This window comes from Eublepharis macularius, chromosome 1 (assembly GCF_028583425.1).
Source record: "Eublepharis macularius isolate TG4126 chromosome 1, MPM_Emac_v1.0, whole genome shotgun sequence".
NCBI classification, from domain to species: Eukaryota; Metazoa; Chordata; class Lepidosauria; order Squamata; family Eublepharidae; genus Eublepharis; species Eublepharis macularius.
Window position 1 is genome coordinate 36229856 of NC_072790.1, and position 15298 is coordinate 36245153.

The 15298-nt window shown below is 45.5% G+C and overlaps 1 protein-coding gene across 3 annotated transcripts in view; it reads right to left on the bottom strand.

Moving 5' to 3' along the window:
- The window catches only part of FBXW11 (F-box and WD repeat domain containing 11), a 126370-nt gene extending 124698 nt beyond the window's left edge, over positions 1-1672 (bottom strand). For all 3 annotated transcript variants that reach the window (XM_054986817.1, XM_054986825.1, XM_054986807.1), the window contains exon 1: positions 1371-1672. In XM_054986817.1, coding sequence (XP_054842792.1) covers positions 1371-1415 — 45 coding nt within the window. In that variant the 5' untranslated portion in view covers positions 1416-1672. The remainder of the gene's footprint in view (positions 1-1370) is intronic.
- Between the last annotated feature and the right edge of the window lie 13626 nt (positions 1673-15298).

Below are 15298 nucleotides of genomic sequence, written 5' to 3' on the forward strand. Positions count from 1 at the left end.
TTTAATTGTGCCTACATATTTCAACATTCAGTAGACGTTCTAATGAGAGGAGTTTCTTTGATTTTGAAATCTTAAACGTGGCCCTCCTTACAAGAAGGAAATGGCATTTGGGCAAGCGTGCACAGCAAGGTGGCCCATTCACCAACGGCCCCAGAAATCCAATACCATCAGCTTGCTGTTCACCCCAGAGAAAACTGAAGAGATCATTTCAACCTACTAGTTAAAATCAAACTGCTGAATCACCTTGATTGATTGATCAAAGCTTGCAGTCTTAAAGACTATCACTGAGTCCCCCCCCCCAAATCCCTTGCTGAGGGGGAGGCAGAAAGATTCATTCCAAAGGGGTAGGCGTGTGACGCTGTTGCCAGAACAACAAAAAAGAGTATGGTGGCATCTTTTTAAAAACCTGCAAGATTTTATTCTAGGATAAACATTAGAAGACACCAGAGTATCCAAAGATGACAGTTTCAGGTGTTGGTCTGCAGTAAAAGAGCAGGATGTGGGTCCAGTAGCGCCACACCAATTATATTTCCACCTTATGCGTTTTCAAGAGTCAAAGCTCCCTTTGTCAGACACCATCAGATGCCATATTTGTCTGGCAAATGATACTGACTCTCGAAAGCGGATACCCTGGCAATCTAGTTGGCCTATAAAGTGCTACTGGACCCAAAATTTGCTCTTCAGGAGCATCCAAAGGAGAGCGCTAATTCGCAAAAGGTTAAAACTAGACTAATTTCCCAAAACGCACAAGCCTGTATCCCAGCTTTCGCCAACCCCAGAGCACCTTGGAGGGGGGAAAAACCTAGCCTGGAAAAGCATACCCCGGGACACCAAAAGTGCCTCCCAATATCGCCCTGCTGGCTCAGAGCATCCTCCAAAGCAAGTTCGGAAACACAGGCAAATGTCACCTTCCTTCTCTTGGGGGGGGGGGACACCAAAAGGAGGGGGAGGGAAGAAGAGGCACACGTCCGTCCACCCACAGAAGCCAGCCTCGCACCTGCGCTGCCCACCACACCTGCCAGGCTTTGTCCTGGTGGCTTGGGATGCGGCCAGGCGAGGGGAAGGGAGAAGGCGGGCAGCAGCAGGAGGGGGGCGAGGCAGGCTTCCCCCCCCCCCGCCGCCGCCCCCTCAGAGCCCAGAGTTGCATGGAAGGGGCAAGGGGGGGCCTCCTTGAGAGAAAAGGGCCTCGCCTCGGGGATGCTGTGCGGAGAAGGGCGAGGGAGCCCAAGACCCGCCCCCTCGCCCCTCACTGCGGGGAAAGGAGCGCGGGCGAAGCCAGGCCTGCGCCTGCCTCCCTCGCCTGGTCCTGGCGTCTCCTCTTCTCCGCCTCTCCCTCCTGCCTTCGGGGCCGAGGCGGCTCCTCGACTCACCATGAGCTCGATGGTCTTGTCCTCGATCACCGACTCCGGCTCCATGGCGGCTGGGGCGGCGGCGGCTGGGCGGGGGGGAGGCGGCCCCGTCTTGACCCTCGCGCTCCTTTTTTGTCCCCCTTCGGCCCTGGGAGGCGGGGGAGGCGAGGAGGAGGAGGCCGCCGCCGGCGCCGACAGACCGACCGACTGACTGACTCACCTCCGCCTCCTTCTCGGCCGGAAGAGGAAGTGAGGCGGCGGCGACGGAGGCTCTGGCGGCGGCCCCACCAACGGCGACGTCGCCTCCCCTCAGCCGCAGCGGAACGGCAGCGCCGCCACAGAAGGGGAGGGGGGACTACCACTCCCGAAATGCTCTGCGGCGGCGGCGGCGGCGGAGGACTACCACGGCCGGCACGCACCGCGGCGGAGAAAGAGGGATTCGCTACCCGAAAGCCTTTGCGGTGTGTAGGGGGGGGCGGGGGTGCTTCTCTTGAAGTCTCTTTCCCGGCATGCCGCTCCCTTTTAGAACCCCCGGGAGCGGCAAAAATTAATCCGTTGTAGTTAACGGTGGCCAACTCCGAGTAGGGAAATTCTTGGAGATTTCGGGGTGGAGCCTAGGGAGGGTGAGGTCTGGGTGTCACGCCCCCTTCCAACGTTGCCATCTCCTCCAGGGGAGCTGATTTCTGTAGCCTGGAGATCAGCTGAAATTCCTGGAGATACCGGGTCCCACCTGGAGGATGGCAACCCTAGAAAGGTTTTTTTTAAAAAAATCAGGCCAGCATAAGTCCTCTTGAGTGAGAGTTCATCTACCATCTTTCTATAGCTGAACCAAGATTTAGGATTTTTATCAATGTAAGTCGAACAAAATTCGAGTCCGGTGGCATCTTTCAGGCCCAACGAAGTTTTCAAGGGTTAGTCAAAGCTCACTTCAGCAGAGCTTTATGCTGCTACTGGACCTGGATTTTGTTCTCCTACTGCAGACTAACACAGCTACCCCACCTGAAACTATCTCCCAAAGTGTATGCATCTTAAAGTCCTGTCATTAACTCAGCAAATTTGAGGCCAGTGGCACCTTACAGACTAACAAGATTTTCAGGATATAAGCTTTCGAAAGTGGATGAACACCATGGCATGAGGGAAGGAGGCTGTAAGTCTTTCCCTCACACCATTTTCCCAATCTAAAATGGCTGCTATCTGCCCCTCCTGGGGCAATTATATATTTCTCCAATGGGGCAACTAACAACTTACTGGGGCTGTTTTATATTGTAAGAATGATGGAGGGAAGAAGGCTTAAAGCCCTCCTGCTGTGGTCACAATCCAGTTTGGGCCCCCAAATGTTGCATTATTGAATGTAAAAAAATGCTGTGAATTCTAGACACGGTACTCCCGACATCGCATCTGGTTCAGCCCTCTGCCTGTCTCTTTGGATGTGATGGGTGATAGTGGATCTGCTCCCTGTAGGTGTGCCTGTTTGCCTTCACTTGCATATTCATAAAGAGACCAAATACTGCAAAGATACCATAAGTCTGTATGCGGTGTTTTCTCCTCCAAGAGGACCCATTGCAGATAATGCTGCATATAACATTCCAAAAGGAACCAATGGAGATAGTATCTAGCCGATCAAAGAAATAGGACAAATGTAACGCTACCATGATTTTACACATTAAATACTAATTAAAATATGGTGTCTAGAACAGCAAGATTCTAGTCCAGTAGCACCTTCAACGCCAACAAGATTTTCAGAGTATAGATTTTTGAGAGTCAAAGTTCCCTTCTTCAAATATGGAGGTATCTGACAAAGGGAGCTTTGACTCTTGAAAGCTTAGACCCTGAAAATGTTGTTCTTTAAGGTGCTATTGGACTAGAATCTTGCTGTTCTACTTTGGACCAACACGGCTACCCACCTGAAACTATCTACCTAGGTAGATGAAATACCTCTGGAAGGAAAGGTAGGAGATCTGTGGAATGTGCACTCACCTGGAAAGGCTGAAACACAGCTGGACAACAGGATGGTGTCAGGTGAGCCCTCGTCCCATCTCAATAGCTGCAAAGCACATGGTGAGTAGACAGCTGTCTTTCCAAACTCCCATCAGCTTCGATAGCTTTTGTTCTCAGGAGGCTAGGTTGGGTCCTTTATCAGTCCCATCATCGCGATGCAGGCTGACAGGTGCAGCTTGCTCTTCTGTGTATCCCAGCAGAGAGAGAAGCTGTCAGAAGTGCTGGAAAGGAGACATAGGCAGTTTTATGAATGTAAATACCGACATAGGTGGTGTTTAGTCCATTTGAACTCTAGGAGGCGCTGTAGTGCATTTTGTCTACTGTTCAGCTCTTATTGAATGCTTTTCTTTTCCCCTTGCCTCTTGTGCTTCATCTCTGCATGTAAATTCTTGTATTAGTCCCTGGGCCAAGAACCAAAAATTGATATATTGATATCAAGTAAGGTGGCAAAACTTCTTTGGTTTTTTTTCTGAAAGATGTATATCTATGTTATGTTGATGTAATAAATCTGATTGGTACCTTAAGCTTTTTATGATGTTATCAAGATGGGTGAAGCCAATTTTCCTACCTTTTCTAATTTTAGCTATAACTAGAGTTGCCAGCTCCAGGTTGGAGAATTCCTGGAGACAGTGGGGTTTAGGGAGAGAATGGGCCTCAACGGTGTATAGTGCTATAGAGTCCACCCTCCATAGCATCTATTTTCTCCAGAGGAACTGCTCTCTATGGCCTGAAGATCAGTTGCAATTCTAGGAGATCTCCACCCACCACCTGGAGGTTGGCAACTCTAACTTGTGAACCATGACTAATTTCAAATTTTAAAAGCACTGTTGGAAAGCTAATAAATCACCCTACAAACAGAAATAAGTAAAGCCTCTCTCTATTACCCTTTTTGTGATATAAGGTATCAGTCAATGAAAAATGAAAGATCTATGTTTATTATACGACTGCGAGTCTCCCGGTAGGGGCGGGGATCCCTTGTTCCCAGCCTTTAACTCCCCCCACAACTCACCTAGTCAGTGGAGGGAAGCGGCACAGGGATCAAGCCCAGGAGCATGTGGCGGAGCCCAATGACGTCACTTCCAGGAGTGATGTCATCACAGTGGCCACAGGAATGCTCCCAAACAGGCTGATGCTTAAAGAACTCAGTGACTCAAACCATAGGCTGCCCTTGTTTGGATTAACTCTGGGAAATCCATCGGTTTAAAACAGCAGTTTGGGCCCATGGGGAAGGCCGCAAGATTCCCTATTATCCAGTTACTGTCAGTCCTTGGCAGGTAGAATCCCCAAGTTCTCCACAGCAAACACACAGGTGTATTGGTTGAAGTAACTTTATTAGAGATCCATCAAGTTCAAGGTGCTCAGACAGCTGAATTGGCAGAAGTGACATAAATGGGGCTGGTGATGTTAGTTATAGGGAAAGTTCCCGCCATCAGGATAAGGGCCATTAAAGTTTTGGGCACCAAAGAGCCGGGGGGCGGGGAGTGAAAGGGAGAAGCTAGGTTTAGGCTAGGCAGAACAAAGAATGAAATCATCTCAGTTCCCAAGAAGGATACATTTTGAGCTGGCCACAGTCAGCCTTCAAGGACACATGCTGGAGGCACCGGGAAAGAGAAAGTAAATACTTGTGAGATAACCTACTGTCTTAACATCAATAAGAAACTTCTCATGCCCTTAGAGGGCCAGTACATAACACAGAATACATCCATGGCAGATATGCAGACAGGTATATATGATAGTTACATTGAATAAAAAACAACATGTCGATCTGTTCTCATGTACCAAACTGTGGCATATCAAAATCAATTTGTTCGTGCTATGGCTCATTTGAAAGGCAAAAAATAAGCTACAATTTTCTAATATACTTTAGTGACTGTCTGGGTCAGGTAAAGCGCCATATACCATAAACTTTTTAACGTGTAGAAAATTTGACTACATCTCTTATGCAGAGATGGGAGATTGGGGGCCACATGCCATGCAATCCTAAATGGAATCAGACATAACTGAGTCTATTGACTTCAAGGGACTTAGGAGGGTGTAAATCTGTTTAAAATTGTACTGCTTATTGTGCTTGCTGAGATACTTGTGAAAACTTCACAGGCCAGCCAAGTTCTCCTTCTTAATGATATTTAGCAAGAGTGCATATGCAGGACTGCAAGTCAGATTTGTTATCTGGGAGCCATTCAGGCATGCTGAATATGCTGTCTGCCTGTGTAAAACCACTAGCGGACTACAGATGCTAGTAGAAAAATGAAGTGGACCATGCAAGACTACCGGAGCAATCCTAAACTGGTCTGCTCACGAGTTGGTTCCATTGTATTCAGTGGGGATCCCTCTAGGGTTGCCAGCCTCCCAGTGGTAAGACAAGAACAATAATATTACCCGCGTACTTACTAACGCCTTCAAAATTTATTTTCCTATATATAACACATATATTCCTCTCAAATATATAATTAATTATTGAACCACACACACCAATAATACCCCTATTATCTGGTCAAAAACACATTCATACAGGCGTCCTTAAACTTCTTTTCACAGTTAATAAAGTGCTTTAGTGCCCAAAGTGCTTCCATAATTATTATTGCACCAGATAATAAAGTGCAAATGCAACATTAGCACCATACATACACCAGTCCTTATGACGTTATTCAAAATCCGGAGCGCCTTGTATTCCGGCCATGGGGTTTGATGCGATTTCAAAAGTTATTCCAGCCGACCATGAAGATCACAGAGTATAAGTAGTCCTTTGATATAAACCAATTTGTCTGTGATAACAAATCTTCTAACGGGTGGTCTAGATCCTTATCAAGCCTGTTTCAAGAATATCTTTTTCAAATAATACAGTCACTGGGAAAGAATACAATAAAACAATAAATATTATACAGCATGTGGTCGTAATAAATACAATACATCCAATAATACAATAGTAACAAACATAGGAACATTTACTTGAATCACATTCAATCGTATCTCTTGAGTACCCAATAATACATCCATTTCGTATGCCGTTCACTATAATTACCCTACTCACTGGGCTTTAAAGATGAAAACACCCAACCACGCCTTCCTGCTGCGGAGAGTTTCCGTTTAAAGTGATCACTGCAAGATTGTTGAATTACCCCAAAAAGCACGAAAAATCATTAGTTATATTTAAGCCTTTGGGTATCAGACTATTCAGTTTATAGATCCAGAAGGTCTCCTTCCTCCGGAGTTCCCTCAGGGCAATTGCCAGAGTCCTTGTATTTACCTTGAATAATACAGTGAATCGCATGTCCATTTCACTGTACTTTTTTTCTAGATAATGTGGCACTAATGGAGCTTCTAGTACACGATTATTTATTCGAGACTGATGTTCACTTAACCTAGTCCTAATGGAACGAATAGTACTGCCCACATATAATAGCCCACACCGACACTTTAAGAGATATACTACACCTTCCGTGCTGCAATTAACAAAATCACGTGTGGTCCAAATGTCAAGTTGTTCTATTTCATCCTTTGTCATAATCAGGGAACACTGTTTACACCTTCCACATTTGCGTAAGCCTATGGGTAGACCTGTATCATGATTCTTATTACTATGGTGTAAATCTGAATGAATGATAACATCCTTAATATTACGTGTTCTTCTGAAGGCTATTCATGGAGGAGCCTGGCAACCAGGAATATCATTAATCATGGGCCAATATTTTAAAATAGCTCTTCTGATGGAATTAGCCCTATTACTATAGTCAAAGACTCCTACCAAACGTTCCGTTTTTGCACGTTCCCTAGACGTTAAATGGTCCCTCCTATTTGTTTTAATTGCATATTGTTTTGCCATATTCAAAACTCTGTCTGGATAGCCCCATTTCTTAAAGTCCTCCTGCATTCTATTACTTTCATTATCAAAGTCAGTTTCATTGGTTGAATTTCTTTTAACCCGAAGGAATTGGCCAAATGGCAAGTTAGTTCTTAAATGCCCAGGATGAAAAGATCTATAGCGCAAGACAGAATTTTTATCAGTTTTTTTCTTATAGGGACACACTGCCAATGTGCCATAGTCTGCCCAGTAAACTGTTACATCTAAATAGTTCACCATTTCTTCGCTTGCTTGCCAGGAAAATTTTATATTTGGATGAATGCCATTCATCCAGTCCCCAAGTTCAGTAATATTTATAGTATCATCCACTACCAAAAATAAATCATCAATTAAACGAACAAAGACAAGGATGCATTCCAATAAGGGTTATTGTCAGGATTACAAAAGTAATCATGTTCTAATCTGCCCATAAATAAGTTGCTGACGCTAGGGGCCGCAAAGCAGCCCATAGTGACGCCCCTTACCTGGAGAAAAAAATCTATCCTCAACTCGAAAGTAGTTATTTTCCAGTACTATCTCCAAAAGTGATATTAAAAAAAAGGTGGGCGGATTTGGATTTTCCCTTTGTTCTAATGTTTCCATAACTACTGTTTGTGCCTCCTCATGAGGAATATTCGTGTACAATGAGGGCAGGGGAGACCTGGCACTTACCTTGAGTTCAAATGCTGCACATGCGCTCCTGGCGCGGGTGCAATGACATCACTTCCGGGAGTGACATCATCGCGCCCAGCAGCAGGTATGCTCCCACCCTTCACAGGAGCCAATATTGGCCACAATATTGGCCCTGTGAAGGGTGGGAGCATGCTTCCTGGAAGAGACATCATTGTGCCCGGTGGGAGCGCTCCTGCTGCGTTCTGGCCTGGGAAGCTTCTTGCCTCCCAGTCCCATCCCCTGGGGCCTTTTCCCCCTGTTGGTCAGATGAGTGGTGGCAGGGGCAAAGCCTGGAAGCGGGAGATCCCCCATCCCCATCAGGGGACTGGTAGCCCTATGGCTTTAGACTCTGCTGAACAACTTTCTCTCCCCAAACTCTGCCTTCCCCTGTCTCTGCCTCCCCCAAATTTCCAGGAATTTCCCAACCCTCAACTAGAGGCCTCGACTAGAGCCAGAGCTTTCTCAGTCCTGGTGGAACGCTCTGTCTACAGAGACCAGGACCTGGCAGGATCTATTCTCTTTCCACCGGGCCTGTAAGACAGAGTTGTTCCGCCAGGCTTATGGCTGAGACTGGGCCTCTGCTGGCTGGAGGATACAACATCTACCCCCCTCCCTATGAGAGCTGCCCACCACTGTTCTTAAGCTGCTGCTTCTATGTTCAATTGTACTGTTGCACTATTTGTTATTAACTGTATTTCCGCCATCAAGAAAAAGAGTGCTGCTATTTTTATATTTTTGTATGCTTTTACATGTTTTATATGGAATGTTTTAAATGTTCTTAATGCTGTTATCCACCCTGAGCCTGGTCGCGGGGAGGGCAGAATACAAATACGATAAAATAAACAAATAAAAACCCAAAGCTGGCAAACCTATAACACTCTCAGGAAAGCCATCTTAAAATTGCTCTCAAGTCAGCTCACCCCCGCTCTAAAGCACTGCAAGTGACCAGTGGCAGAAATGGATGACTCTTCTTCGCCATCTGGCCTTAGTACGGCAGCAGTTAAGCAACGGGCAGGGCCTATCTCTGTCTTTACCTCCGAAGCATCCAGATTTTGAATAAATCTAGACACAAATAAAACAAAATACATTCTAAGGCTTGATTAATTATCTTCATCATTGTTTCCTGATTCCGTTTGAGAAAAACTTGTCTCCTTTCACTACCTTTTTTCATTCTACCCTTCCATCAAGAAGTTCAGGGCGGCATTCGGGAAATGTTAGGAGAGAGGAGATACCATCTTTGCGGTGCCAAAGTACATTCCAGTGTGTTCTCGCTTAAGCCTTTCCACTCTTATCTGTTAAATTCCTTGTTTCAGTTTTAGATTCACCATGCCCTTTTTACAAGTATTGAAACTGACCATGAGCTTTTCATGGAATAAGTTCCTAAAATTACTAGGCGTCTCACAATAAAGTTTTTAAAAGATTTGTTGCCTATAGTCACACAACCGAAAATCGACAACTGCAGGAGAAAAGGCTAAGGGGGTGGACGAGGAAAATGGAGGAGGGAAGCAAAGGAAAGGGAGTATGGACAAATAGACTCAGATCCAAAAACTAGGAACAGCTTTCAGGTCAGTTCATAAACATGCTGGAAAGAACAGGGTTTTTTAAAAGAAGGAAAAGGAAAGATTACAATGAAGAGAGGCAGTTCCAAGCACAGGGAGAAGTCAAAATAAATAATTGAAGATGACAATGCTGAGGAAACAGGATATGGGATTTATGCAGAACACAAACCATCTTCCTCATCAGATTATTATCTCGCCCTTCATCAAAATTGCTCAGGGCAGCGTCCATGGTTCCCTCCATTTCATCATCTCAAGGTTAGGCTGAGAGAGAGAGACTGTGACAGGCCTAAGGTGACCCAGAGAGCTTCTGTGACAGAGGAGAGATTCAAACCTGAGTCTCATAGCCTCTGTTCCAGTGTGCTAACCTCCAGATCACTATGTCTGTTTGGTGTAGTGGTTAAGAGCGGCAAGACTGTTATCTGGAGAACCAGGTTTGATTCCCCACTCCTCCGCTTGAAGCCAGCTGGGTGACCTTGAGTCAGTCACAGCTTCTTGGAGCTCTCTCAGCCTCACTCACCTCACAGGGTGATTGTTGTGAGGATAATTATATCATACTTTGTAAACCACTGAGTGGGCGTTAAGTTGTCCCTGAAGGGCGGTATATAAATCGAATGTTGTTGTTATTATTTATTATTTAGAAGTGCAACATAACAGGCATCAGTGAGGAGAGACAAGATGGAGCGATTACATGAACTGGCTTAAAAGAAAAATAAAATTTATAATAATGGCAGGAACATGTACACAGTGAAAGGGAAACATAAAGAGCGCTATGCTATCAGAATGACGAAGTGGGAAAATGGTAAGCAAAATTTGTAACTGAAGGAAGAGAAACAGAGAAGCCATTGAGAAGAATATTTAGCAGAATCAAACATAGTAACTGCTCTGAAATGTGAGACATTTTAATCCATTCCCTCCAAACTGGCCTGATGGGAGCTTTCTGCCTGAGTTCCCAAATTTTGCTTTTCTTTATTTATCTATTTACTTTATTTAGACCCTGCCTTTCTTTCCCATGAAGACTCAAAGAGGCTTACATTGTCTTTCTGTCTTCAGTTTTATCCTAAACTTGTGATAATATATGACTGGATCAAGGTTACCCAGTGAACTTCCATGGCAGAGTAGGATTTGAACTCTGGTCTCCTAGACTCAACACTCTAACCGCTACATCACACTGGGTGTTTGGCTGATAAACCACACACACACATATACATTGTTGGCCACAAGCCACTTGTTTGTATCCCCAGAGATGGTGGGGTTTGGGGAGGGGAGGGGCCTCAGCAGGGAATAATGCCATAGAGTTACCTTCCAAAGCAGCCTTTTTCTCCTGGAGAACTGATCTCTGTTGGCTAGAGATCAGTTCTAATTCTGGGAGATCTCCAGCCACCACCTGTAGACTGGCAACTGTATTCTGTCCTAATGAACCAAGTGGAGTTAACAAATACAATTCTGTCTTGGGGTAGGGGTGGGGGGTTGCCTATAATCACTACACTGGGAATAGGGTTCGCAACCTTCAGGATGCTTTGGAGGGTGAATACTATGCCATTATACCCCACTGCTGTCCCTGCCCTCCCCAGGCTCCGCCCTGAAATATTCAGGAATTTCCCTAACCACAATCCACCTCAAAGGGGGGGGGGACCAGCTTCAAATGGTCAAATGATGACAACTGTCACTTAGAGGTCACTTCCCTGACCTCTAAGCTCAAGAAAAATGTGTTTCCTTGCTTTTCTTCAAAAATGACATCAGGTGTGATATTTTAAAAGACTTTGTACATTCACAAATCCCAAAGTCTTGTTGAATTTATTGTAGTGTATTGAATCTGTAAAAGTGCAATTCGACATTCGGTTAGCAGAGCACTATCAGTCCCGAAGTCTCTCCTCTGAACCTTGCTGTGGGCAGGAACTGTGCACAGGCAGAATCAAGTGTACCGCAAACATGCAGGTTCCTCTGATGGGCCACAGACCGCTATGCCACCAGCCCTTCCAGAACAGTATTCTTCGTTGCTTTTGGTAACAATGTGCTCCGAGTGCACTTGGGCGGCCAACTTCCAGGAGGCCTGAAGATCTCCTGGAATCACAACTGATCTCCAGACGACAGAGATCAGGAAATGGCTGCTTTGGAGGTTAGACTCTATGGCATTATATCCCACTGAGGTCCCACCCCAGGATCTACCCACAGATCTCCTGCAATTGCCTAACCCAGGGATGGCAACCCTGCACTGCACGTACGTAGAACATGAGAGAGCCGCACCTGCGTTCTTTCCAAGCGCACTTAGAGAAGCATAGGGGTGCCATTTCCCTGATTCATTAGAAATTGGCCCCAAACTTAGTGTAAGTGACCGGCTGCCTGCCCTCCCCACCATCACTCTGTCCCATGGGTAGGTCCATGCAGGTCCCTAGAGTAGCAGCAGGATACTGAGATGAAGTTCCCTTCGTGGCTCTGACCAGTGGCTTGTTCCACAGTATAGCATACCTCCTACTGCTCTATTTGTGTTTTCTGGCCCCAGATCTTTTGATCTGCTGGCCCATAGTCCTGTTGACACCAGTGAAATCTGGCTCTTCATCCTCCTGCCCTATGAGTGTGATGGCATGTGACTTCCTGTCAGGCGCTCAAAGGATCCCATACTGCCACCTAGGGGTTGACCACTGCACCTGAAAGCCAGTTCAGTGTAATGGTTAAGAGCGGCAGGACTCTAGTCTGGAGAGCTGGGTTTGATCCCCCCCACCTCCGCTGGAAGCCAGCTGGGTGACCTTGGGCCAGTCACAGCTCTTTGGAGCTCCCTCATCCCCACCCACCTCACAGGGTGATTGTCATGAGGATAATAATAACACTTTATAAACCGCTCTGAATGTGGCATTAAGGCTGATTCCGCACACATTGGATAATGCACTTTCAATGCACTTTATCAATCGTTTGAGGTGGATTTTTTGGTCCGCACACCAAAAAAATCCGTTCCAAATGATCTATAAAGAGGATTGGAAGTGCATTATCCAACATGTGCGGAATCACTCTTAAGTTGACCTGAAGGGCAATATATAAATAGAAAGCTATTATAAGGTTATTAAATGTTGTTGTTGTTGTTGTAATTATGGTTAGATCTTTGGTCTGGAAAGGATGAAGATCGCTCAACTAGATGGCCTTGGCAAGCTCTGAAACTGCCATCCTCCACCCCTCTCCCCATCTGCAACATGGGGATTATACTCCCCTACAATACAGGGCTATTGCAAGAATAAGAACTTAACGTATGTGAAGTGTTTCAAATAAACAGAAGTGTTACACAAGCTAAATTATTATTATTAACAAGAACCCTTAGAAAGTATATAAACGCAGCTCTGTTGGTGACATACTTGACTCACGTCATTCAACTGTATGCCCATGCCGGATTCCAACCATATTTTTTCAAAGGAGTTTTGCACCACTTGCCATTCCTGCAGCATTCAGCCCTAAAAATGTACACCAAGGGCCCAGCCCAGCCTTCCTAGCAGTGGTTGCCGTATGGCTCTGAGTGGTAGATGGTCTCTACATGAGCCCTGGGACAGGATTCTATGTTTTCCTTGTTGCTGATGTGGCTGCCAGAACAGCAGTCTCAATGGGGCTTCCACGTGGCAGGTTTCACTGCCCCAGCCCCCCAGTAGCAGCTATCTCCCCTTCCTCTGGGCCACAGTTTTTTTTTCACTTATTTAAACATCTGCAATTGAAAAATATCATCATACCATTAAAACCAGGGCTTTTTTTCAGTGGGAATGCGGTGGAACGGAGTTCCGGCACCTCTTAAAAATGGTCACATGGCCAGTGGCCCCGCCCCCTGATCTCCAGACAGAGGGGAGTTTAGATTGCCCTCCGTGCCTCCGAGCGGTGCGGAGGGCAATCTAAACTCCCCTCTGTCTGGAGATCAGGGGGCGGGGCCACCAGCCATGTGACCATTTTTGTCAAGGGCAATTTAATCTTTAAAAAACTCCCCCCTTGTTCCAGCTGACCCAAAGTGACGTCATTGTGCGGTCTTGAGTTCCACCACCTCTTTTCCCAGAAAAAAAGCCCTGCATTAAAACAATATGTATAACAGGTTCTTTGAATTCTCAACTTTCATTTTTTTTAAAAAAAAGTCTCTAGCTCCATTGTGGAGATAAACCTTCTCCTTTATATTGCCTCAACAAAAGGGGCTAGACTTGCTTTTTTTAAAAAGAAAGCCAGAAATTCAGAGAACCTGTCACACATATTGATATAATGGTATATCAATATAATAATATTCAATTGCCTTGTTTTTTTAAAGAAAACAAGGCCACCCCGGAGGCAGGGGGAGGAAATGGTCTGCACAGGGAATGTCATGGAAAATGGCTGTTACATAAGCAGTCTTTTACCAGTACTTTTGGGGGAAATAATTTCATACATGGCTTCTTATTCAAAAAAATGTGTTAGACTCAGAAATCTACCATGACCCCCACCCTGGACAAACATTTTTAAACTCATCCTCAAACCACCAAATCCCTACCTGAGAGCCACCTCTGCAGTCTGGCCCTTTCACTCCGAAAGCCCTCTGAGTACACCAATGAGCATAAGGGCCCTCTTCCATCATAAACCCACCACTATGACATCATGGTCCCCAGCCTGACTGTCAAGTCCCCAAAGGGGAGGTGAAATTGACATAGCCTTCGGGGAGGTGGAGAGAAAACTAACAAACCCTCTGAGGAGCAATCTTTGCGGGCTCTGTAGAAAGGTGAAATTGACTACGCTTAAACTACACTTCCCAGCTAGCATTGCATCTCCCTACACTTGATCATTCTCGTGTAAGATGTCTCATCTAGAGAGACTCTAAATATCACCCCAATTCTACAGCAATTACCCTGGCGACCAATTCACTCCCAAGCCCAGTTCAAGGTGTTGATTTTGTCTTATAAAGGCCTACATGGTTTGGAACTGGAATACCTGAAGGATTGTCTTCTTCCATGTTCCTGTACAGGAATTAAGATCACAGGGAGAGGCTCACATGATGAACCTGTTGACCAGAGAAGCTTGTCTGGTCGGGGCTTTTGAGGGCCAGCCCCATGATTAGGGAGCAACCTCCCCTAAGGAGGTGTGCTTGGCCCCCCCTCTCTGGATCTTTAGGAGGGAACTGAAGACAATTTTGTTCAGGATGGCATTTAATTAGTTATCCTACTTATTGACAGCTTCTGCATTTTTATGTTTTTTGTGCTGTTTACATTGTAAGCTGCCTTGGGCTCCCTAAGGTAGAAAGGCGATTAATAAATGATTTTTAAATAATAAATGCACATTTGGCTAGTGAATGGATGTTGTGCTTAAAATTCTTCCTCCTTTTCAGTGTGCCTGATGAAGGGTTCTGTGAAATTCAAAAGCTGGCACATTGTTACATCAGCCACCCAAGAAACAAGTGTTCATTAAGGGCAGTGCATCTTTGAAATTAATTAAAAATGGAAAACTGAAGCAGCAGCAGCAGAGCTTCTTTAGTTAAACGTGGTTAGGGAGAAGGCAGACTGTTAAATCGAGTTACCAGCTTCCCAGGAAAGAGCTTCTGAGAAAGGCTCGCATGTACAAACAACCCCACAGCCATTTGGGAACATCTCCTCCCAGAGGAAGTCCATTAGCGCTAAGTGCTTTGAGTTTTCAAATGATACTGAAGCATCACTTTTGCACACCTGCTTTGGTAATCAAGAGCTCCCTTCTCTGCACACATTCAGTTCCCGCATATGGCAGTGCCCTTTACAAGGTACAACCCATTATTTGAGAGTCAGGAAGGCTTATGACCTTGAGAAGTCAGTTACGAGCTCCATGCATCTGCAAAGGAAAAGCGTCGCATCGCCTTTTGCCTCAAATATTTAACAGCTATTCATGCCTCACAGAGGAGCTCGTGTGTTGTATTCTTTTCCCTT